This window comes from Rhinolophus hipposideros, assembly GCF_964194185.1.
Source record: "Rhinolophus hipposideros genome assembly, chromosome: 13".
NCBI lineage: Eukaryota > Metazoa > Chordata > Mammalia > Chiroptera > Rhinolophidae > Rhinolophus > Rhinolophus hipposideros.
In genome coordinates, this window is record NC_138059.1 from 45712781 (window position 1) to 45738714 (window position 25934).

The following is a 25934-nucleotide window of genomic DNA, read 5'->3' on the forward strand; positions in this document are numbered from 1 at the left end:
CCAATAACATGAGTAGAACAATTCTCTTGGACACGCTTAAGATAAGGACTAACAAGACCCAAAGGAATTCTAAAACAGAGATGCAGCTGAGAGATACAGGTAAGAGTGAATCCCAGTGACCACTTAAATAAAACATACAGAGCCATCCCCGTAGTAAGGTTTTAAAAAAAATCTCAGAGACATAATGAAGTGAATTTTGGCAATTCTCAGTAATTTTAAGAGTAAGTGTAATGAGACTAGGGAGAAGCAGTAAATTTCTTAGTTATATTTCCCCTTCATTCCCATCAAGGGGATGAACCCAAAATTCTTCATTTGCTATCCAGAAGAGTCTGAAAGCAAAATACCAAAGTATTGTTGGGTGATGATTGGAAAACGTGCATCTTATCCACTCATTCATGTGATTAGAGCCTATCATCCAATATCTCTCAACCCTAAATTCCAATTTTGTTTTTTTAAGTTATGTTTAATATATGTACTTAGAATATTAAATTACCTTAATAAGAAGGTCTAGGGCCGGAATTTTACATTTAGCAGTTTTATCTTTTGTGTAAACACTGGTACAAGTATTCTGGGTTTTAAAAGAAAACATAGCAAAATCATCAAAGAGATTTTAGTTCTCATAACTAAGACTTAACAATAGCTAAAACTACATCTCTGAGAGGAGCAATACCAATACATGACACGACAAAATATCTAGCTGTTAAAAGTATAACTTTAGAGTATATAAACATACAGATTAAAAATTACTGAAAACATTGATGCAATATGCAATGATAATATCAACAATAATCACACAAACACAAAGTAAACAGAGACTTCAGCAGGATAAAAAAAAAGTAAAAGTTACTCCTCCTTATATACTTCCCATAGCACTTGTTGCCATATACCAAGAAAGAAAGAATGAAGAATAAAAAAGGTAACTAAATCAATTCGGAGAAGAATGTCTGGAACTTTATAAGAAAACAGTGTAATCAATCAAGCAGGAGCTTTGAACGGAGGCAACCTAGCTCCAAGACTGAGGTGCGTTTCTTAACTTCTAAGTCTCATTTGTAAACTAGAGATGAACAACACTTAACAGAGACTTGGTAAAAATTAAATGACAAACTGTACATTAAAGAACTTTGTAAACTATGAAATACTCTATAAATGTGACTCCTACCATTAAGATAATGTTATCAAATATTAAGATTCCAATCAAAAAAGATCAGAACTCAAGAGAATAAAATCAAACCCATTTAAAAAGACTGATTATAATTAAAATGCTTTATATGTTAGAGCTACTTAACCAGTATGTTAGATCTAATTTATAAAATAACTTCCTATTAAATTACCTCAAATTGAATACATACTTATTCTTCTTCAACTCTTAGCATCCAAGAACTAGAAGCAAATTTAGGACCAATAAACACAACTTACCTTGAGATATGGCAGTTGTTGAAAGTAAAAATAAGTCTGAGAAAGAACAACTTAATTTATGAGTACTAGTTCTATAGTAAGTTATGAAGAAACCAGTGGAGGGGAGGCTGAAAGAAAATGGGAGGTACAGGAGAAGCAAACTTTTAAGACTGCTATCAAAGAGAACACATGAACTACAGGAAATGTTAATCTTACCCAGCCGACATTTCTTTAAGACTGTTTTTTAATTACCAGATGGGGTGGGGGGGTAGGGTGAAAAAGTTGAAGGGATTACAAAGTAAAAATTGATAGTTACAAAATAGTCACAGGGATGTAAAGTATAACAAGAAACGTAATCAATAATACTGTAATAACTATGTATAATACCAGATCGGTACTAGACTTATGGTGGGAATCACTTCATAAATTATATAAATATCTAATTAATACAATATACACCTGAAATTAATAAAATATTGAATGTCAACTATAATTTAAAAATTTAAAAATTATCATAATAAAATTAAAAAATAAAACTTTTTAAAAGTATTCTGAAATCTCCCCACAATTCAAAATTCCAATTTATTATGACTTTTAATAAAAGGTCTTATTTATCCCATGTGCAAAAAGTTATCAAAATAGTTACATAAAAGTTATCAAAATAGTTTGACAAGGGCCAAAAAAAAGCCCACTTCATTTCTAACACCATCAAGCAGAAATAAACTCCCCAATGAGAAAGGCAGAAATAAAATAAAAATCTAAGTTTAACTTACACCATAAGTTAAAGTGGATATTGGTATATAATGAGGTATGTTTTTTCCTCCTTACCTTAATATCGAGAGAATAAGGTATAATCCTCTGACCAATTTTTTCTAAGAAAATACATAAAAATTTTAGGACTTCTTCTCTACAATCACGAAACTACAATAAAAGAAATATACATTGTAGTAAATATGGGTAAGAATAAGTCACTCCAACAAAAAGGAATATACAAGAAAAGCAAAATGAAACTCTTCAACTTACTTCATCAATGCCTAGTGATTTCCGAACAAATCCAAGCAAACCAAAATCTTTGGAAAAAACTAAGGAAGTCTGTAATGCTAGACAAAAAAAAAAAAAGAAAAAAAAAGTAAGAGAGCTACCAAAAAGCACTCCATAAACCCACCCTAAAGGGAATGCATGTTTCTCAATTGAGAAAGCTTTATAAATGATAAAACGCAAACCTAAGGCTGTCGTATTTACACAAGGAAAAGGGGGAAATTCTAGATGTTCCACAGAGATGCATGGGTATATCACAACTGTAAATTTGCTAACTTTACATGGCAAATAAAATTAAAGTTGTAAATAGAATTAAGATTGTTAAATCCGCTAACCTTAAAATGGGGATATTATGAGGTGGGCCCAATATAATCACAGGAGGCCCTTACCACAGGAGGGAGGAAGAGATATGGGAAGACGAGAGGAGAGATTCCAAGCAGAAGAGTTTCCATGACTCCCTATTGCTGGCTTTGAAGATGGAGGAAGGGGGCTGTGATACAAGAAATGTGGGTGGCTTCTAGAAGGAACATCAGCAAGGAAAAAGGGACCTCTGTCCTACAAATGCAAGGACCTGAATTCTGCTAAAAACCTGAAGGAAAAAGAAAATGAACTCTCCCTCAAAGTCTTCAGAAAGCAAAGTAGCCCTGCCTGATACCTTCGTTTTAGCTTGGTGAGACCAGTGTTGGCTTCTGACTACAGAATTTTAAGATTAACAAAATTGTGATGTTTTAAACCACTAAGTTTATGGTATTTGTTACAGCAGCATTAGAAATCTAATGCATTCCTCTATAATCTCTCAAGTGAAAGGACATACTGAATATTCAGAGTAAACTTGGAACAGCTTTACAAACAAGTTACTAAAGGAACAATAAGGAATGCTAACTTAGAAACCTTGAGGCTAGAAAGCATTTACATAATGTTGTTAGTTTTTAAATTTTTTCCCCATTAATATATCCTTGACAATAGATAGGTAGCATATATATAGCATATTGTTTGAGGTGTTGTTTACATAGTATCTCCACATATTCAGCAAAGACCTCTTAAGAAGACAATTTCTCTTATCTTTATGACAAGACACAACATGGAGGTCTGCATATTTGTGCTTTTAAAAAGGAATATCGGAGTTTTCAAACAGTGATCTACATTGAAAGTGCTGAAAACAGGCACTTTTACTACAGAGAGGAAAAAAACTTCTTTTAGGCATTGCTAAAAGGTTAAAAGAACAGCATGTCTTTCCAGTTACATTTCTTCAATGCTTCTCAAAACCAGGAACAGCAAAAATAAGGGTTTGGAAAAGGTACTGGTGGGTTTAGACGAGATTAAGGGGAAAGAATACTTTCCTCTTGTTCTGTCTCCCCGCTTGGTATAGCAATGGTTGACGAACCTAGGGTATTTTCACCAACTTTGGTTTTAAAACCTTTTCCTGTGCTGTTAAAAAAGGCAGTATAACAAATCACTTTTTATACACAGCCACAAAAATTATGATGACCCAGAATCAAATGATTGCACTTCAAAATACCGTTAAATATACCCACTGTTAGAGAAACACTGGGCTGTTAAGCTCCAGCAAACTCGGAAACCCCGAAATGCGCACACGCCTCGGGACCCTCCTCGGCGCGGCCCGGCCCGATACCCACCCAGCACCGCGGGGTCGGTGTTCAGCACACACTCCTGCCCCACATCCCGGATCAGCCGATAACTGGCCATCGCAGCGCTGCAACGGTCGGCAGCAGACAAGGACTCCTGTAGCTGCAGCAGGGAGCCCTGCACGCCTGACCTTGAATCAGCCATGACGCACGGCACCACGCGAGCATACACTCGGCTTTGGCCCGGAAATACCAGAGGTAGGAATCGCGGGAACAGGGACAGGGTTCCGGGGGCGGGGACGGGGACGGGGCTTGCGGGGGCGGGAACCTTCCATGACACTATCGCTGGAGGGTCCTCCCTGTAGGAACAGCAGCTTAGAAGTGAATTAAGATACTGGCAGGTTTATGAATGTGTTGCAAATAATACACTTAGCATGCATAAAGTGAAGCTTAGTGAAAAAGGAATGCGACGGTTTGACCACCGGAAATAGATGGGGCGGACAGTGGGAGTTGCTTTACTAACGGCAGAAAAAGTTAGAGTCTTGGGTCGAGATCTACAGTTTCTACCTTGATAAAGAGTGAAAAATGCACTTGGGATGTCTTTAGAAATGAAAATGCTTAAGTGGTAAAGAACTACATTTTCCTTGGCCAACACAACAATGAAAACCAACCTCAGTGAATATGGTCTGGTTAGACTCCCCAGATTTCCCGCGAAACTACGGTCCAGTAGGGGATCAAACCAACTGAACGGAGGCGGGCACCCAGAGAGGTAGGAGTTCCTGTTCCGTCCCCCCTGTCGGTGGGCTGTGGCACCTTCCGGAGGAGGAGCCATGCGAGAGCGTCGCTTTGATTGGTGGAGCGCCGCCGAGGGCGGTGAAGAAGGTGCCGCCGGCGCGAAACCTGGGCTTCACTGTTGCAGTCTACGAGTGGGACCTACCGAGTGCATCGAGGAGCTCCACGTGCGACGGAAACAGCGGCCTTTCTCCGGTAACTGCGCGCGGGTGGGGAGGGCGCAGCGCTGTGCCCTGCAAGAATGTCTGTGCGGCGGAGTGGAGGAAGCCGGGAGCCGACGCGGCACGAGCCTGTACTCTTTGTCGTGCAGGTATCTAGAGCACCATGTCGTCCCCAGCGTCGACCCCTGGCCGCGGTGGCAGTCGGCGTGGTAGGGCCACGCCAGCGCAAACACGTAAGTCTTCTATGGCATGTCCGTCCCGCCACTCAACCCCCCCTTAAGTTTCCGTCTTCTCTGGTCATTTCCCGCCATCGCTGAGAGACCTTGGCCAATGCGCAAGTCTCCAGGTCCCGCCCTCTTGCGGACTGCGAGAGGCCTTGTTCATGGCCCTGCCCATGCCCTTCTCGTTCTAGTGTGCAGAGACTTTCTTGTGAGGCAGACATCGCTGAACGCCCATTAAATTTTGATTGATTAAACATGTCTGTCCTCATTTGCCTCGGTTTTGTTTGATTTGTATTTGTTCGGTACTGAATTAAACCATCCCAAGAGAAAGACAAATCCAGGATGATGAACAATGGGAATTGATGATCTTTTTCTGTTTTGTGTGTCACAAGCTCGAAGTGAGGATGCCAGGTCATCTCCAACTCTGAGACGTAGAGGCGAGGATTCTACCTCCACAGGAGAGCTACAGCCCATGCCTACCTCACCCGGAGCTGACTTGCAGACACCTGTCGCACAGGACACATTGTTTTCCAGCCCTCCTCAGATACATTCTTCAAGTGTGTTTCTGAACATCAGTATACTGTTCCTAATAACAGATGATGCTTCAGCTGGTCAGATTGCTGGTTTGTTGATGGGTAGTTGATGTAACTACATGAGCTAGTATGTTCACCAGTAGAACAGTGATAGTACACGTTAGGACTTAGTGAGCAAAGAAACTTGGTTCTTTTTTTTATACAACATTTAATATGCCTCAGAATCTTAACCTCCATGTTACAATAAACATTCAATTTGCTATTGTATTTAGTTGACATAAATTATCAGCTAACATGCTATAGTTTCAAGATTGATGTGCTACCAGAATTTCATTGTAAACTTTAAATTTTTGTTTTTATAGCTATTCCTCTTGACTTTGATGCTAGTTCACCACTGACATATGGCACTCCCAGCTCTCGAGTAGAGGGAACCCCAAGAAGTGGTGTCAGGGGCACACCTGTGAGGCAGAGGCCTGATCTAGGATCTGCACGGAAGGGCCTGCAGGTGGATTTGCAGTCCGAAGGGGTGAGTGAGTATACAGTACAGTCTTCTGATAGCTTTATTTTGGGAACATAAAATTGGTAATTCCCCATTAACATGGTTCTGTCATATTTTTTCTGTATAGCCAGCAGCAGAAGATATAGTGGCGAGTGAGCAGTCTCTGGGCCAAAAACTTGTGATTTGGGGAACAGATGTAAATGTGGCAACATGCAAAGAAAATTTTCAGGTGACCTATATATGTTTAAATTCATATGCTTCAGGCTGAAAATACTGGGAGAAAGTGTTTATAACCTATGTCTATGTAGCCATGATAAATACGTAAGGGTAGGTTTTTAGATGGCTTAGAATTGTTGATGTTTTTCTAGTTTTCAATAGTGACATATTCGTAATATATTTTGAATAGTTGCTTATTCCTAAATGCATTTCTCTTATCAAGAGATTTCTTCAGTGTTTTACTGACCCTCTGGCTAAAGAAGAAAATGTTGGCATAGATATTACTGAACCTCTGTACATGCAGCGACTTGAGGAGGTAATCGTATATTCTTTTAAATTCAAATTATGCATTTCAAAACAATTAGAATGTAACTTGTTCATTTTATCTTACAGATTAATGTTATTGGGGAGCCATTCTTAAATGTAAACTGTGAACACATAAAATCATTTAACAAAAATCTGTACAGACAGCTCATCTGCTACCCACAGGTAAGAATTTGGCTTTGATGAGTTACAGTAAACATCTACAACATCTGAAGAGTTTTTGGATAGCAAAATTTCCTGGGTGGTAACAGGGAATTTGCCTCCAAAGCAAAAGAACTTCTTTAGAAAATCATGTGTATTCTCCTTTAAGGTAAGCATTTTTTCACACTTTAACATTTCTAAAATTGAGATGTGTGTTACTGTCAGTAATACATCCTAGTTTAATTGGCAGTGTTTCTTCATAGTACAAAAAGTAATGGTGAATCTTTCAATTGACAGCTTTTGGGGTTTGATGAAGTAATGCATCTTAAGTGGAAATATTTTATAACTGCATCACATACTTGTGCCATCTCTAACAGAATACTGTTAGACCATAACCATACGGTGGTCTTTTTTGGGGGTGGAGGGGCTTAAAGTTTTATTGATGATGTATCAGCTATGTTAATTCTAGCTATAGGCTTTGGAGGCACGCTGACTTGGTTTTAAATCTTGACTTTTCTGTTTAATAGCTATGTAACCTGGGTCAAGTTGCTTAGCCCTCCCAGAGACTGTTTCTTCACCTGCAAAATGGGGAACAAGTGTTAACAAATTTGAATAAAATGATTATGATTTAATCTATTTTGGCATTTCATTGTGGAGAAAAAGTAAGACATGAAAGTATGTGCTCAAAATCCTTGTTACGAATTATTAATAAAAACCTAAAATATGCCAGTACATAGTGAAGGCACTTTCATATATATAATCACATTTAACCCCAATGAGAGCATACAGAGGTAAGATAAGATAGTTCACTGTGCCCAAGGTTTGTAAATGGCATATGTGCGATTGTATAGGGTAACGCTTTTGGATTATGCCATGTGTTTTAGCTTTTACACTTTGCTCGTATGAAATGCTTTATTTGTATTTAACCCTAAGAGGGGAATACAAACACAGGTTGGAATCATCATTCATTTCTACAGGAGGTTATCCCAACTTTTGATATGGCTGTCAATGAGATCTTCTTTGACCGTTACCCTGACTCAATCTTGGAACATCAGATTCAAGTAAGACCATTCAATGCATTGAAGACTAAGAATATGAGAAACCTGAATCCAGAAGGTAATATTTTTAATAGCAGGAAAATACCTTACATAAAAACAAACAAGACTTTATTTCATTAAGAAACTTGAAAAGAATTGGTGATGGATTAGAAATTGACAAAATAATAGCAGATTCAGTTACCACTGTATGATTATAAACCCACCATACCTTTTTTAACTTAACTGAAGTTATTACTGTATAATTATAAAGTCAGACAATTAAGTTCTCGAACTTATCCTAGAAAATGTGCTACATACCTCATTGTTGAATATCACTACGGTCACCTTCGAAGTACTCCCTGTGGGAAGCTAGGCACCAACGCCAGCGCCTAGTCCATCCTTAAAAGCAATTTTGAAACTCTGGAATGGCCATCAGAGCTGTGGTTGTATTACCCTTGATGTCCTGAATGTCATCAAAATGTCTTCCTTTCACTATTGCCTTTACCTTCAGGTATTGGGGGCCAGATCAGGTGAGTAGGGAAGGTGTTCCAATACAGTTATTTGTTTACTGGCTAAAAACTCCCTCACAGAGAGCACCATGTGAGCTAGTGCATTATTGTGATGCAAGAACCAGGAATTGTTGGTGCAAAGTTTAGGTCATATTCATGTAACTTTCACACAGCCTTTTCAGCACTTGCAAATAGTAAACTTGGTTAACTGTCCAGTTAGTAAAAATTCATAATGAATAATCCTCATATCAAAAAAGGTTAGCAATATCATTGCAACAAGTTCATGAACTCAATTGTCAGACCTTATATATACTTACATAAATATGTAATTATTGACAATTCTCTATCTTAAGGTGAATTTATTCAAATATAATAATTTTACAGTTATTAAGTAGGTGCTTTTTCAGAACCACTGTAGGAAACAAATACAAATATGATCCTTGCTCTAGAGCTTAATCAAGAAATAAATCTAGTTGGGAGTAAAAAAAAGAAGAGGTAAAATAACTGAAAACCAATGCAGGAGATGTCTAAGCCCAGGGAGAGAAAGAAAGCACTGGGCCCAAATGGGAAGAGTTCATGGTGAAATAGAAATTGGGGTTACAGTTAGGATTTAGAAACACATGAAGTAATTATCTCCAGACAGCAGACTGAAGGAGTCTAAAGAGCTTTGAATTCCAACTTAATCTAGACATTTTTTTTTTTTTATTTTAAAGTCAGTAAGGAGCCACACTGGAAAAAGATTTGCCACTCTTGAGAAGTTCATGGTGGGTCTAGTGTGCAAACTATGTTGTGGTTCAGTTAGGAGACTTTAACAGCTCAAATATGGGGCAGCAGAATCCTAAGCTAGATAGCAGCCATAGGAGTAAAAGTATAGAACAAACAATGTTTGCCTTCATATGCCTCATATGAATAATATGCCTCATATGAAGATTGAGGTATAAAAGCTGTAGAGTGAATATTGCTCTAGGTAAGTGTGTAAAAGACACAAATTTCAGTAAAAATAAGATAGCCAATAAACATGAACAAATAGTATTAAACTATTTATTAAAGAAGTGTAATTTTTGTTTTTCTCTTATGAAACTGGCTCCAGACATTATGACAGGGATTTCTGGTGGGGACACTGGAAGAGGTAGAGCTCTTTGGGTAAGAGTGTTGTAGTTTTCAGAGACAGCTTTGTTACACAGAGAATTCCAGAGTAAGATGAGAAATTACTAATTGCCACGTACTCAACTAATTTCAAAATTGTTAGCTTTTACATTTATTTTGTAATCTGTTACAAAAGTTACATTTTAAAGTTAAAGGATTAGTGGAAAGAGGAGCAAAGAAGATTTATGGGAGGACAAGATCAAAGGAAAGGCCTTGGGAATCACCAGTGCTTAAGAAATGGGATGATCTACAAGGCCAGCAATAGCTAACTACATGGCATGTTGACTATAAATAGCAGTGTAACTTCTTTAGAACCAGCAGTGGGAATTAGTTGGGGAAAAAGTTGTCAGGAAAGGTCCAAATTATAGAGGAACCATAAACAAGAGTGCAAAATACTCCACGTAGGGCCTTTCTTATATAGATGGTGATGATTGGCTACGTTATATAGTGCTCATTCTCTGTCAGGTACTGTTATTAGGCTTGATGTATGCTGACTCTTAATCCTCAACAACTCTATGAGGTATGTACTCTCGTTACTCCCATTCTATAGATGAGGTACAGAGAGGTTAACGGTGTCCCCAAGGTCACAGAGGTTCTTAGTCCAGTCAATGTGGCCCTAGAGCCCATGCTTTTCACATAGACTGCGATAGCAGGACTTACATGAGGCACAGTAAGTCAGCTATGAAAGGCCATGGGACAAAATAGGCAAAAGCATAGAGTTTCTAATCCAAAAACAGAAAGTGAAGCCAGATAAGAGGTAGATAAGAAAGAAGATGGTGGGATGCCTGTGGGTCAGGGGCCCACTGGGTTTGAGAGGAAGGCAGACCTGGACACGGGAAGGGCATTCTAGTCCAGACCCAATGAAGTGTTCATGCCCTGGCCACAGCACCTACCTGTGACCCCACCTAGTCCCGGGTACTCTGCACCTCCAGATAAGGTTTTTCTGGGCTTGACAGCAGACCCAGACCTGCCCTGACAAATCCAGCTCTGGGCGATACCGTGTCTGCCTGCGCTGTGGACAGTAGCTAACGGACAAACCTACCTCTCTCCCCCCACAGACATTGACCAACTCATCGCCATCAGTGGCATGGTAATCAGGACGTCCCAGCTGATTCCAGAGATGCAGGAGGCCTTCTTCCAGTGCCAGGTGTGTGCCCACACAGCCCGGGTAGAAATGGACCGCGGCCGCATCGCCGAGCCCTGTGTGTGCGAGCGCTGCCACACCACCCATAGCATGGCACTGATACACAATCGCTCTGTGTTTTCCGACAAGCAGATGGTATGTGGCCTTCCTGTGTGTGCTGACTGGCCGCCTCTGTGGCATGTTTTGCCTTTTTTTCTGCCTCTCTGGACTCTCAAAAAGCTAAATATAACTTGTCCACTCTTGAGGCCCTAAATCCTTGCTTCCTAAGTGGCATTCAATTACTTCATTCCTTCTCTGACCGTGTAGGTTTTGTTAAGAGGGTTGTGGGCTGGATACTTGGATCACTCCTAAGGCTTCGGCTTTGGCATGGTAGTGTCCCTGTTTTATTGCCAGTGAGCACCAGTTCATTTTATACTCAGACAGAATGCATTCTTCCACTATAAACAACTTAAGTTTAATGTTTATAAGTTAACAGATCAAATTAGTCTCTGATTTATTAAAATTTAACATGAGATGCCTCTATAGGAAATATGTAAGGTTGTAAATTTTTAACATGTCAGATTAAGAGTACATAAACATTTAAGATCTGTAAAAATTATTTAATTAGGTTCTGTAATTTTGCAACTGTTCCATTGGTAAAGAATGGGTTGATAAATTTTTCTCACAAATTTTATTTGTATAGGAACTTTGACCTTTTACCTCTCTAATCACGAAATTTTTATTATGAAATTATTAAAATAACAAGTGGGGAAAGGCAGACAAATCATGTATTTACTGTGATTGTAATGGTGTAAAAGTATCCATAAGGATGAGGACTTTTTTTGTTGCAATGTTTAAAAATTTTTTTTAATGTTAAGTAGCAAGAATGTGGTCAAAATACTGCAAAAGGTAATTTCCCTTATTGGGGGTTAATAAAATTACTAGCAAATGTAAAAACATGTTGTAATGACAAGCAGGTAAAAGAAAGGGGAGGGACATGCTAGAATAGGACTTAATGAATTTATTTAGCTGTATCTAATCTATTGAGCAATGTGCAATAGCAAAAGACAAAGGTACTTGAGAGAATGTGCTAACGACAGAATGTAAAGGTGGTTAAGACTGAACTATATATCGATAACAATGTCATGTCAAAGGAGTATACATACATATAAGTTTAAGAGATCTCAACTATGTTTACTATTGATAAAAAAATCACTTGACTAAATACACAAATAACATCAATAAGAATATCCAAAAGCAGTAATAAACTTTATAGGATAGCAACTATTACTGTAGATGCCAAAAGCTCACCAAACTGTAGGAAAAACAATACTGAAACAGTCAGGAATCAAAACCTTGCCAGGTCTGCAGCAGAGAGAAACTCAGGCATCTTCCACTGCTGCTTACTAGTTCCCCAGAATGTTGCTGTTTTTTCTGGAAGTTAGGGCATCTCTTGATGCTACAAGCTTCAAGCTGCATAAAAGTTTCCAAAATGCTAACAAGTTCTTAAGGCTAACCATGGGGAACAACACTGGAGAGGTTGGGAACCAGCCAGACCTCACCAGGTCCGCAGCTGGAAATCAAGGCTACTCTGAGTGATGTAAGCTGCATGTTTTATACGAGTCTTCAAACTGTTAGAATGAAGAATCACCAATCACAAATGACGAAGTTACACTGCCACCTGAGATCTGTCTTATATATTTTTTCAGATGTACCCTAGAGCCAAGCTCCTTGTTCCTGCCTCCCCTTCCAGGAATGGCCAGTTCCTGTGATAAGAATATTACTTATCCGCCTGAAGGGCCAGTTCATTCAGACAAACAACACCTGCTGTTCTCACCTGGGACCATCAGCCCAAGGCCTTCCAGTCTGGCAACATACCTATCACATCATTCTAATATAACTTAGTTACTTCTCCACCTCATTTGCTGATGTGGGCAAAACAGACAGAAAGCAGCATCCTCCCATATCTCTCCTGATGGGAACGAAACAAGGGAGACATTTTCTTAGCCCGAAGCTAACCAATACCTCACATGCAGTCTGTCATGGGTGGGAACCCCATATGCAGTCTCATGTGGGAAAAGGAACAAAAGCTAACCAATACCTCACGTGCAATCTCTCGTGGTGAAACAAAACCTAACAGACAAAAGCTTACATCAGCCAATGAAGGCAAATTTTCCACAACATATTCCTACACATGTTCAGTGTTAATACCAACCAAATAATTGCAAATAAAATTAACATGTAAATGTTTAATATTGGTACAAATTATTGGAACAAATGTGTCTCAGCTCATGCCAGCATGGTGCTATGAACTGGACATAAAAAGGTTCCCAAGGAGCTTGTAGTGTATATTCTTTGAATGCTCTAAAGACTCCCATACTGACTTAGAATAAAACCTATATCTTAGAGTAGTCTCCAAGCCCGCATGGACTGTCATTACCCACAGCACACCCTTGTACCCACACATCTTGCTGGCATTGTCTCAACTATTTCTTTGTTCATGGATCATCAGCCAAGCTCAAGCCTGACTCAGGACCTTTGTACTTATGTTCTTTCCATTGAGAACACTTCCTTCTTTCCCAACATCCTTAGTCCTGTGCCCAGAGGTCACCTGATTTAAGAAAGGCCTTCCCTAACCTTGCTTTATGAAAAGCATCTCCTGCACATCCATTCCCTGTACTGCTTACTCTTCTGTGTTGCATTTGTTACTGTCAGATCTGTTACATGCTCACTTGTGTGTTATCTGTCCCTCCACTCTGACAGAAGAAACTTTGTTCATTGCATAGTCCCCAACATCTAGAACAGTACTCAAAAGAGGTGGTCAGATGAATGGATGTAATTAGGTAAATAGGCAGGTATTTGTGAGGTGCATGCAGTGACTAGCAGAGATGCACAGAAATGCTTAACCATGAACCTGAAAAATGTGCTTCCCACCTAGGAAATCTACTAGAAGTAACTTCTAAAATAATTAGAAAGTAGATAAACATTTATGCAAAGATAACCCACTACAACCTTAAAAATGGTATTTTAAAAAAGCACTTAAATTGTGCCTCCCCTCCCCCAAATAGGGATATGTTTAAATAACATCCTCACAAAAAGCATGTTCATGTCACATTAAAAGCTTTTTAAACTATCTGGAGATTAAAACAACGTTTTGAAAAGTAAAGATGCTAAGCATCAAAAATAGTTATTTCTCATTGGTACAAAGACTTGCAGCTTTTGTATCCGTTAGGCTTTCTTCATTTCCTGAGTTCCTATTTTTCACTGCTCTTCTTTCAGATCAAGCTCCAAGAGTCTCCTGAAGATATGCCTGCAGGGCAGACACCTCACACTGTCCTTCTTTTTGCTCACAATGATCTTGTTGACAAGGTTCAACCTGGGGACAGAGTGAATGTTACTGGTAAGAATGTAGGTTGTATTGATGCCATAATCTTGCTTTTAATGACAACTTTTAGTCAGTTCTTTGACTTTGTCATGAATTCATTGGCATGGGGCAATGTCCTGCCTCCAGCATCATTTCAGGGCTTGAGAAGATGGGGTGTAGTGCTTTAATCACCTTTTTAACATCAACACAGAATGTTTCGGTGCATTGTTTTTGCAGTCTTGCTATCGGTATTCCAAAGATATGTGTGTATCTTGACTTGATAGTGTTGGTATCTTGAGAAAACAGCTTCAGACAAGGTTGGTATTGGCAGGATTTGAGCTTTGCCAACAGCTCCAGGAAGTAGCACTTACAACTCTAGAATTTTAAATAATTTTCTACTTATTTCCTAAATGCATAGCTAAAGGTTAAATTTTATTATAGGAAAGAAAAGATCATAGCACCTTGCTTCCAAACTAGGAGTTTATGATATTTTTAGAGATGAGGAAGCTGAGATTCATAGAAGTGTATATTAACATATCTAAGATTCTGGTAATTTGTGGCATTAGGAGTCATCCTCTCATCTTTTTCCACTGCACCACATGAATATGCCAGTGTTTCTTTCCATGCTTCGTAGCAGTGTGGGCATTTGGTTTCGTGGGAGTGGGAATAGTTTGTGTTTATGAGGATTGTAGTTCTTTGTTAGAGGGCACTACGAGAATTGAATCCACAGAGTGGCTAAGGCTTCTGGGGCAGTCCATCTGTTCCATTCAGTGAGTCAGGACTTCTTATCCTGTGTCTTCCCCAGTATGAAATCCAGCAATTGTCACTAGCAATCTCAGTTATAGAAGTTAAAAATTTGAAAGATTTGTCATCTTTAGTGAAAGAGATATGCAATCTTTATTCTGCCATCCTACTGCTCCGAAAGCCTCAATAAAGTATTTAACCCAATATTTTAATTTCCTCAACTGCAAAGTGGAATTAATGTGATGATACGTGTAAAAGTATTTGTGGGAAAGGGGCTATGAAAAATGCTGTATACGTGTAAAATAAGTATTAGTGCCGTTTTGTGAATATAAATCCTTGTAGGCACCAATAAAGATAGCTGCTTTAAACATAATAAACATAGTCATCCATCTTCAATCTGTCTTGGCGTGAAGAATAGTGTGTATTCTAAGATTGTTACATATGTTTTCAAAAAGAATTACATTGACCTGTTAAACAAAAGGACAAGTGATATCTGGTGGCATGTTGTGAAAGCTTTTAGGGAAAGATTGGATATTTTCTCCTCAAAAAGCAGTAGGAAACCGAATTGTCCTGGAGTTCAAGGGTTCTAATTTGAAATTCAAAAACGGTAAACATCCGGCATCAGTTTTGGAAATTTTTGTTCTTGGAAAACGGATGAGTTGTTTCAGTTGAAGGGTTGATTGTTCATCTATTTCTTATAATGTCCTTAAATTACATTATTTGGAAAGCAAAGAGAGGCATGAGCATTCACCTAGAAATACCTCCTATTGTGAACAAAATATAGTCATTTTTCCATTACCATATCTTCACCTTTGACTCAGTAGATTGTCTTATTGTGTGTGAAATAATTTGTGAGTGATTTTTTAAAAGTTTTTGCGATAGTATTTTAGTAGCATTTTGTTCCAGTCAAATAATTGCTAAGTAGATTCTATACACTCAGCTTAAGGGAAATGAAAGTATTTCAAAATACTATTCACTCTACACAGCCATGAGCCAAGCATTGTGCTGGAAGCAAAATAATTTGATTTAAACCTCAAAATGATTATGTGCAATGTGATTATTTATGTTCATATAGGTGAGCAAGGTCACAGAGCTAACAACTGGTCCCAGGCGAACACATTTTTAGCTCTGTCTTTTTCAGAAACCTGTGTTCTTTCCAACTTATTCTGTCCCCTTTAGCAGAGAACCTTACAATGTAAGCCTAAGTCCTTCACTCGAGGAGTTCCATGAAGACAATGTGTGTGGAGCTCACCTCCAATGCCAGCTGTCAGCTCTCAGAGCTGCCTGTTTTCTGTGCTAGTTTGCTGAGCCTGTCAGTGGAAGATAAAAGTATGTTTCTTGGTTTTGCCCTCAGGCATCTATAGAGCTGTACCTATTCGAGTCAATCCAAGAGTGAGTAATGTGAAGTCTGTCTACAAAACCCACATTGATGTTATTCATTATCGAAAAACTGATGCAAAACGTCTGTATGGCCTTGATGAAGAAGCAGAACAGAAACTTTTTTCAGAGAAGCATGTGGAATTGCTTAAGGAACTTTCCAGAAAACCAGACATTTATGAGAGACTTGCTTCAGCTTTGGCTCCAAGCATTTATGAACATGAAGATATAAAGAAGGTAACAATGGATTTTTATATTTAAATTATATTTTAGTCTGTAGTAATATAGTTTAAACAATGTCTGTTTAAACATGTTTGTTTGTTTAGGGAATCTTGCTTCAACTCTTTGGCGGAACAAGAAAGGATTTTAGTCACACAGGAAGGGGCAAATTTCGTGCTGAGATCAACATTCTGTTGTGTGGTGACCCTGGGACCAGCAAGTCCCAGCTGCTTCAGTATGTGTACAACCTGGTCCCCAGGGGCCAATACACATCTGGGAAGGGCTCCAGTGCGGTTGGCCTCACTGCATATGTAATGAAAGACCCTGAGACGAGGCAGCTTGTCCTGCAAACTGGTGCCCTTGTCCTCAGTGACAATGGTATCTGCTGTATTGATGAGTTTGACAAGATGAATGAAAGTACAAGATCAGTATTGCATGAAGTCATGGAACAGCAGACTCTTTCCATTGCAAAGGTAAGTCACATTCTCCATCCATAAACATGGACACATTTAAAATGTGTGGACACTTGAAATAAAGCATTTGTGGAACTGTGCAGTATTATCTTAATTCTAAACTGTAGGAAACTGGCAAATACCTTCCATTAGATTTCAGCTAAATCTGAGTATTTTCTACAGGATACTCTTTGATCTTTTTTGTTGAACTAACCCACTAATGTGAGGTTTTCATTGAACTTGAGTTTGTCCTAAATCTCATGGTACTACTTGGTGACTAGAGACATGGCAGAGGCCATGCCAGGCAAAGAAGACTCACACAGTTCCTGCCAGCATCCAGGTGAGGCTTCTAACTGCACTGTTTTCTCTGATAGGCTGGGATTATTTGTCAGCTCAATGCACGCACCTCTATCCTGGCAGCAGCAAATCCTATCGAGTCTCAATGGAATCCTAAAAAAACTACTATTGAGAATATCCAGCTACCGCACACATTATTATCAAGGTATGAAAACATTTTTATAAAACAGATGTTCTTACTTTGATCATTTGTAGAGTTTTCAGGGTGAGATTAAGCAAAGGAAATAATAATATTCTGCAATTGATACTATATACTCTTTACTCTTAATACAAAAGTTTTCAAATTTGGTTGGTCAAGTGTTTTCATTGCAAGGACAGTGTGTTTCTCTTCTCAGCTATGGGTAGCACCTTAACATTCATTTGTTTTTTGAAGCAATTAGGACATTCACCTTGACATTATTTTCAGAAGCATGTCACTCACTACTTACTCGATCTTAGTCTTAAAGCCACTATTGAAAACAAACCGCTATACTCTGTTCTACAGAGAATAGCTTCACATGGTAGATAAGGTTTTAAAAAATTAAATTTGTTCAAGTGGAATCGTAACCCACAGTTTCTCATCCCACTGCCCAAATACTGATGTATTTCACAAAATTAGTTTAGATTTTAATTACTTCTTTTTAACCAAATACAGAAGGTGCTAAAAAAAATGTATATGTATTTTAAGAAAGAAAAACTATTAAAATTGTAATTTTCAATATATACTGATAGCAAAAGATGAATACAAGTCACTTTTGTCTTCTGTAATGATAAGAGGTGCTCAAAGTGGTTATCATCAGCGTCCAGACACTTCTGATTACGGCGTACTACTGCTTGAGCAACGTTGACCAAAGTGTTCACTTGTATACATTTTTTTGGCACCCCTGGTAGTTTTTTTCCCCAAACAGTTGAACATATTTTCATTTGTATCGTCTAGCCTTCAAAATTATATTAACATTTCCTTCAGGGGAATTCTAATTCTTAGACTCAGCTGTTCAATGACCACCTGTTTTCTGGGCAGACCTAAGGGCCAGGAGAGCGGTCGCCTGCTGGGGACAGCAGGGTGGATTACAGTGATCTGTAGGCAAGCTGACAGAAGACACTTATTCTCCCTCAGCAGCCCTGACTGAACACATGTTCACTGTACATGCCTAGGTGGTCCAAGAGACATAAATTATGTTTGTCGGTATATTGGTGTCCCAACTAGGAAAACAGTGTTTTTACAATATTTTCTCAGGTTTGATTTGATCTTCCTCATGCTGGACCCTCAGGATGAAGCCTACGACAGGCGTCTTGCACACCACCTTGTCGCTCTGTACTACCAGAGCGAGGAGCAAATGGAGGAGGAGTTCATGGACATGGCCGTACTGAAGGACTACATTGCTTATGCTCATAGCATGGTCATCCCTCGGTTGAGCCAGGAAGCCAGCCAAGCTCTCATCGAGGTAACACACATCCATGTTTAAAGCATGAGAAAATGTTTTACTGAGCCTGTCGCCAAAAGCCTTAATGTAACTAGCCAGTCATCCTCTTAAAACAGTAATTATTTTGTTAATACTGTTTTGTATAACTACTTTTCCTCCTTTATTGCAAAATTAACTTTTCTGAATGTAAAAATGGGTAAAGGATTTATTTCTGTAGGTTGTACACATTTTATATTAAATCCTTATAAGCATAGTGAATTTAAGATCAGAATTAGGAGTTGAAATATTGGTGATATTATTTAGTAACTCTAACTCGAGATAAGTCATCCAATTTCTCTGAGTTTCCGATTGCTTGTTTCTAAATAATAAAATGAATTACAGTATTTTATGTTTACTTTTCGGCATCCTTTTACATGGGCAGCAGTGCATGATGACACATAATTAGGTTATTCAAACCTTGTGATAGGAAGGTTTGCTGGTGTTTTGATGGGCTTTGCATCATAATGAAGCTCCCAAAAATTGCTCAGATGAAAGTTAGATAATAACATTTTTTATTTTTGGTTTTGATTTTCCATATTTGATTTTCCATTGTATCATTTTTGAGGATTGCTCAAAATAAAATTTTACTACCTATATATAAGTTTAATAAAACTTACTTTTGTATCGTCCCAATAATCCTTTTTGTGTACAGTACCTTGTTAAATGGATCCCCAGCAGGGATAAACACCAGTCGGTACCTGAGGACCTTTTTCAGAAGGGCACCCTGATTAGTCCTCTGCTCTAACTGTAGCCTGCGCCTTTTCCAACACACCATATCCTCTTGAGGGCCAGGCTCATGCACTTCACTGCCCATTCCCATTCTTCATTCTTCAAAGTTACGTCAGATATCGCCTTCTTGATGAGTTTCAAGGCACAAAGCTTGATCTTACTAATTCTGCTCTGTATCTACACATGGCAGCCACGCAGGAGTCTGTTAACCTAAATGTTCAAAGTTCAACCATGAAACAAGTTATTACCAAAGAATTTTGGTTTTTTCCTACCTACACTAGGCTTATGTAGACATGAGAAAGATTGGTAGTAGCCGAGGAATGGTTTCCGCGTACCCTCGACAGCTGGAATCATTGATTCGCTTAGCAGAAGCCCATGCTAAAGTACGATTTTCAAGCAAAGTTGAAGCAATTGATGTCGAAGAGGCAAAACGCCTGCATCGGGAGGCTCTAAAGCAATCTGCCACTGACCCCCGGACTGGCATTGTGGACATATCTATTCTTACTACAGGTTTGTTATTTGCATTAAACATAAAAACATACGAAAATTATTTAATATGTAAATAATTGATATTTCACATTTAAACTAACAATTCAGTCATTTGAAGCAGAGGTTCTTAACCTTTTTTGGATCAGAGCACCTTTGAGAATCTGATAAAAGTTGTGAGAAAAACACATAACAACTTACGAGAAAAATATACACTAGTGCACATACAGTGTTGTATCTAATTTCAAAGGTATTCTGTCTTCTCTAAGCACTCGTGTCATACCATTTTTAAGAAGTGATTCGTTTCTTAATGAGTACGGTCTGCTATTCAGATTATGTGGACTATGTTTCAGTGGAAAGTAGCAGCTATTGGCTCATAGAAAATTGGAAACAATTCAGAATTCGTGATTTTGAATGTGTTTTGGCATTCAGCCACTGTCCCCTAACCTTTATATAAATTTGAAACATTTCACTTCCTTATAGCAGAAATATTTTCATTAATATCTTTTAAATCAGGAATGAGTGCCACCTCTCGTAAACGGAAAGAAGAGTTAGTGGGAGCATTGAAAAAACTTATTTTATCTAAAGGCAAAACACCAGCTCTAAAATACCAGCAACTTTTTGAAGATATTCGAGGACAATCTGACATAGTAAGTATTTATATGTATTTTTTATGTAATAGAGTTTTTTCCTTTAATATTGCTTTCAAGGTTTTTCTTATTTTTTCTTTCATTTATTTAAGTAATAAATGTACATAAAGATAAAGAAGAAAAGTAAGATCATCCATAAAACCATGATCAAGAAATAATCATGATTAAAATTGTGTTAATACTCCTTTCGTAATTTTTCTATGTGTAAATGTACACATGTAGTCTTTACTTTGAAAAATGGACATAAATCAGTTACATTTATATTGTGTTGTAACTTGCTGTTTCTTTTTAAATTAACAATTAATACTGTTTCATAACATTCATAATGGTTGAGTAACATTCTATTGTATACATGTTCCATCATTTACTTAACGGGTTGTTGGATATTTAGGATTTTTGCAGTTTTTTGCTATTATAAATAGTGTTGCGATCACACATCTTAATAACTATCAAATTTATTATATAAATTTGGGGGATAAAATACTCAGGTGCCCTTTTGTGAATAAGTAAAATTGAGTTGTTCAGTGAAAAGAACTCCAATGGCCAAAACCAGCCCTTTGCCTGCTATCATAATGCTCCTTCACTTACGTGTTGTCTGTAGCTGCCTTGGCACAGTAGGGGCAGAGTTGAGTAGTTGCCAAGCCTATGGAATTTATCATCAGGCCCTTTACAGGAAATGTTTGCCACTCCTGAGTTAGAATATAAGAAATGAATGTATAACTGTGATGACTTCAGGTTCTTTAAATTGAAATCATTGTATGTATACCAGATAAGGAAGTACTTGGCATGTAAAATATTTATTTCTCCTCTTCCCCAAAGGCAATAACCAAAGATATGTTTGAAGAAGCATTGCGTGCCTTGGCTGATGATGACTTCTTGACAGTAACTGGGAAAACTGTTCGCTTGCTCTGAAGCTCTTGTGAGCAGTGCTGTGTGTTCTGCTTGTCTGCACTTCCTTGCATACATGTGTGGCATATGAGCTTCCACTGCTGCCATTACTGGAAATAGATTCTTTAAAGTCATTATTTGGCTCCATAAAAATTTTCTAACCTGGGTACAATTTTAGTAGTGAAGTGTGTATAGTCATTTTCTAAAACATTTTAAGTAAAAATACCATGCCAATTTACAAACATACAGTAGAGATTATTTTCTTGAAGTGCCATTTCTTCATCAGAATTTTAGTGTGTATTTATATGCAGACAGAAGGATGTCAGTCTTTTTTGAAGATGAAGTCTGAGTCATACATTTTGTGCTAGACTTTCTAATGGCAATCATATGCTTTAGGTTATTATAATATGCAATAAGACTTAGCCAGGGCACATCATTCAGAGTGAGGTAATGAAAGACCAGAGCCTTCTCTCTGTTACACCTCTCAAGCGTAATTACCTCTAGAGGCTAGTTCTCATGGCTACTATAAGATCAAAAATGGATGGTTGGAAAGGATTACATTCTAGGTTAACTTTTACTACTTTATCCTAATGTGTTAAACTTTTTCGTAAATAAATGACAGACTAAGTAATAAATACTTGTTTATCAGGCATTATTTTTAATTAAGTAAAAAGCTTTAATAAATACTATATTCATGGAAATTCATGATTGTAAATACTTGGTAAATCATCAAAGAAAGTATATGATGAATTCCATTTTATTCAAAAATTATTTCAATCCTAGTAGTCATTCTTATAAAACTATAATCTGAAATTTTATATGGAAATACTACTATAATAAATAATCCCTGAAACATTTAAGTCATTGTATGAGTTAAAACTTTTTTATAACTTAGAGTCAACATTCACGGGTAACATTCATAGAAAATCATAGATCTAATTGAATGTTTAAATAGCATTAAAATGTTATTTTATTAAATGTATTAGGGTGACACTGGTTAATAAAATCACACAGGTTTCAAGTGTACAGTTCTGTAATATATCATCTCTATATTGCATTGTTGTTCACCACCCAAAGTCAAATCTTCGATCAGCATGTTCTACCTTACACACCACCCTTTTCCTCCTGGTAACCACTATACTATTGTCTGTATCTGAGTTTTTGTTTGTCTTATTCATTTGTGGCTTTCAGTTTTATATCCCACATATGAGTGGAATCATACGGTTCTGTAATTTTCTTTCTGAATTACTTAACTTAACGCATGATAATCTCAAGATCCATCCATGTTGTCACAAATGGCAGTATTTCTTTTTTTTTTTATTTATTTATTAGTTTCAGGTGTACAAGACAAGGTAATACTTAGACGTTCATCATTTATATCCCTCACACTGTGAACCCCCCTCCCCCCATCCACTATCCCTCCGACATCACACTGAACCATCACATTATATATATAAAATTATAGTTGGCATTCATTAATGTTTAGCTTCTGGTGTACAATGCCATGATCAGGTATCCACAGTATCCCTGAGGTGGTCTCCCAAATAGGACGCATGTCCATCGGATACCCAACAAAATCTTTACAACATTATTGAATACCTTCCCCAAATTAATTTTCAAAAAAACCCTGAGGCCATCTTGTGGTTACCAGCTGCTTCCAAATCCCTTCACCTTTCCCCTTATCCCCAACCCCCCCCCCCACACCCATCTAACAACTCTCGGTTTTTTCTTTGTGTCCCCAAAACTGTTTCTGATTAGTTCATTCACATAGTCTTTTCTTTAGATTCCATATATAAGTGAGATCATATGGTACTTGTCTTTCTCTTTCTGACTTATTTCACTTAACATAATGTTCTCTAGAACCATCCATGTTGCTGCAAATGATAAGATTTCTTTCTTCTTTATAGCTGCGTAATACTCCATTGTATAAATATACCACAGCTTCTTAATCCAGTCATCTACCGATGGGCATTTCGGTTGTTTCCATATCTTGGCTATTGTGTAAAGTGCTGCAATAAACATAGGAGTGCATACAGATTTTTGAATTGGAGTTTTGGATTTCTCCGGGTGGATGCCTAGGAGTGGAATTACTGGATCATAGGGTAGTTCCATTTTCAGATTCCTGAGATACCTCCATACTGTTTTCCATAGTGGCTGCACTAATCTGCAATCCCACCAACAGTGCACTAGCGTTCCCTTTTCTCCACATCCACGCCAGCATCTGTTGTTTGTTGATTTATTGATGATAGCCATTTTGACTGGAGTGAGGTGGTATCTCATTGTGGTTTTTATTTGCATTTTTCTGATGGTTAGTGAGGTTGAGCATTTCTTCATATGTCTTCTTGCCTTCTGTATGTCCTTTTTAGAAAAATGTCTTCTCAAGTCCTCTGCCCATTTTTTAATTGGGTTGTTTGTTTTTTTGGAGTTGAGTTGAGTAGTTTTTTATAGATTTGTGATATTAATCCCTTATCAGATATATCATTGGCAAATATCTTTTCCCATACAGTAGGATCCCTTTTTGTTTTATTGATGGTTTCCTTTGCTGTGAAAAAACTTTTTAGTTTGATGTAATCCCACATGTTTATTTTTTCTCTTACTTCGCTCGCGCGAGGGGATATATCAGTGAAAATCTTACTCCGGGTAATGTCCATGAAGTTTCTTCCTGTATTCTAGATATTTTATGGTTTCAGATCTTACATTTAAGTCTTTAAGCCATTTTGAATTTGTTTTTGTATATGGTGTAAGGAGGTGGTCCAGCTTCATTTTCTTGCATGTGTCTGTCCAGGTTTCCCAACACCACTTATTGAACAGACTGTCTTTACCCCATCGTACATTCTTGCTTCCATTGTCGTAGATTAGATGGGCATATAGGCATGGATTTACGTCTGGACTCTCTATTCTGTTTCATTGATCTATGTGTCTATTTTTATGCCAGTACCATGCTGTTTTGATTACTGTAGACTTGTAGTATAGTTTGAAATCAGGTATCGTTATACCTCCCACTTTGTTCTTATTTCTCAAGATTGCTGAGGCTATCCGGGGTCTTTTATGGTCCCATATAAATTTTAGGATTATATGTTCTATTTCTGTGAAAAACATCGTTGGTAGTTTGATAGGAATTGCGTTGAATATGTATATTGACAAATGGCAGTATTTCATCTTATGTCTATGTAATACTCAGTTGTATATACCACATCTTTACCCAATCATCTGTAGAAGGACACTTCAGTTTCCATGTCTTGACCACTATGAATAATGCTGCAACGAACAAGAGAGTACATACATCTTTATGGATAAATGTTTTCAGATTTTTTGGGGTAGATAGAAGAGGGATTGCTGGGTCATATGGTAATTCTATTCTTAATATTTTGAGGAACCTCTATACTGTTTTCCATAGTGGCTGTACCAGTTTACATTTCCACCAGCAGTGTATGAGGGTTCCTTTTTTTTGACCTCTCCAACAACACTTGTTATTACTTCTCTTGTTGATAATAGCCCTTCTAACAGATGTGAGGTGATACCTCATTGTGGTTTTGATTTGCATTTCCCTAATAGTGAAGTTGAGCATTTTGTCACATGTCTCTTGGCCATTTGTATGTCTTAATGTTGAGGTCATCTGACCAAACTCTTACATTTTTATGAATCATTATCTGTGCTGTCCTTGGCAAGTGTGCAAAAACATATTTTGAAGGAGATAGTGATTAGGTTCGGGCGTCACCAAAGGTACAAAGCCGACAGCCCACCAAGTGGCTTTACTAGTGAGGTTTCCTCAGTGAATTTACTGTGTAGGAGATGCTTTTATATATAATCCTTAACCACTATAGGATCAGTTCTTTCCTTTTTACAAATGAAGAAAGCAAGAAGTCTCATATCTTGCCTGAAGTCCCAAAAAAAAAGCAAGAAATTAAAACAGTTGCATCATCTGACTTTAGAACTTAATTTAACTATGCCATGCTCAGGCTGCGCTCAGGCTACAACTTGGGTTTATAACTGTTTAATGCTTTTGAATATACTGCTTACACATCCAAAATCTTGCAGAAAATGTGGTCTGGTGCCTGTCACATAGGGTGCACTTTATAAATGTTCCATTGAGTAGAGAAGTTTGTTGAATTAGTCTTCCAACCACTTGGTTTTCAGATTTGAAATCAGTTGTTTTCACAACTCTGGAGTTTCTGAGAGATAACTGGCCCTTAAGTCATATTTGAGCTTGCCACTGACAACCTGTGAATAGCACACAATATGGAAATCACACATTATGTAGGGTTTTGTGAGGCCAAGTTACATGAAAGTGATTAGAAAATTCCTATGGCCACAATGAACAAGAGCTCTCCTGAGTTAACCTAAATTGCATATTGAATAATGTCACCAAAAAAAGTCCCTTCCACAGTTTTAAAACTTCTAATTTAAGAACAGCATTGCTGCTACTAGGCAGCTAGAAGTAGAGGTGTCAAAGTTCTAGAGCTGATTCCTTAATACAGTACAGTTCTGTAGAGTTACAGAATTGA

At 37.8% G+C, this 25934-nt stretch overlaps 2 protein-coding genes across 6 annotated transcripts in view; one reads left to right on the plus strand and one right to left on the minus strand.

The window, feature by feature from the left end:
• PRKDC (protein kinase, DNA-activated, catalytic subunit) overlaps positions 1–4259 on the minus strand; it is a 296326-nt gene extending 292067 nt beyond the window's left edge. For 2 of the 3 annotated variants that reach the window (XM_081070672.1, XM_081070673.1), the window contains exons 1-4: positions 4071–4259; positions 2419–2495; positions 2224–2316; positions 494–568 (exon numbers count right to left, since the gene is read on the minus strand). In XM_081070672.1, the coding sequence (XP_080926798.1) occupies positions 494–568; positions 2224–2316; positions 2419–2495; positions 4071–4224 (399 nt within the window). In that variant the 5' untranslated portion in view covers positions 4225–4259. The remainder of the gene's footprint in view (positions 1–493; positions 569–2223; positions 2317–2418; positions 2496–4070) is intronic. The other variant, XM_081070671.1, reaches the window with a different exon arrangement.
• A 632-nt stretch (positions 4260–4891) lies between these two features.
• MCM4 (minichromosome maintenance complex component 4) lies at positions 4892–22455 on the plus strand. 3 transcript variants are annotated; one of them, XM_081069771.1, is made up of 17 exons: positions 4892–5006; positions 5122–5205; positions 5586–5750; positions 6089–6252; positions 6353–6454; positions 6665–6757; positions 6835–6930; positions 7884–8022; positions 10657–10877; positions 14001–14121; positions 16184–16443; positions 16533–16898; positions 17252–17379; positions 18451–18658; positions 19687–19915; positions 20408–20541; positions 21361–22455. In XM_081069771.1, exons 2-17 carry the CDS (start codon positions 5136–5138, stop codon positions 21451–21453), a joined length of 2589 nt encoding a protein of 862 aa, XP_080925897.1. In that variant the 5' UTR covers positions 4892–5006; positions 5122–5135; the 3' UTR covers positions 21454–22455. The 3 variants fall into 3 exon arrangements, with proteins under 3 accessions (XP_080925897.1, XP_080925899.1, XP_080925898.1); XM_081069773.1 differs by having other exon boundaries at positions 10657–10745; XM_081069772.1 differs by lacking the exon at positions 4892–5006 and having other exon boundaries at positions 5067–5205.
• The last annotated feature ends 3479 nt before the right edge of the window (positions 22456–25934 follow it).

Coding starts and splice junctions, on each gene's coding strand:
- MCM4 (XM_081069771.1), top strand. CDS start 5,136: ATGTCGTCCCCAGCGTCGACCCCTGGCCGCGGTGGCAGTCGGCGTGGT. Junction 6,253..6,352: donor TGGATTTGCAGTCCGAAGGG/GTGAGTGAGTAT, acceptor TTTTCTGTATAG/CCAGCAGCAGAAGATATAGT. Junction 14,122..16,183: donor GGACAGAGTGAATGTTACTG/GTAAGAATGTAG, acceptor TTTTGCCCTCAG/GCATCTATAGAGCTGTACCT.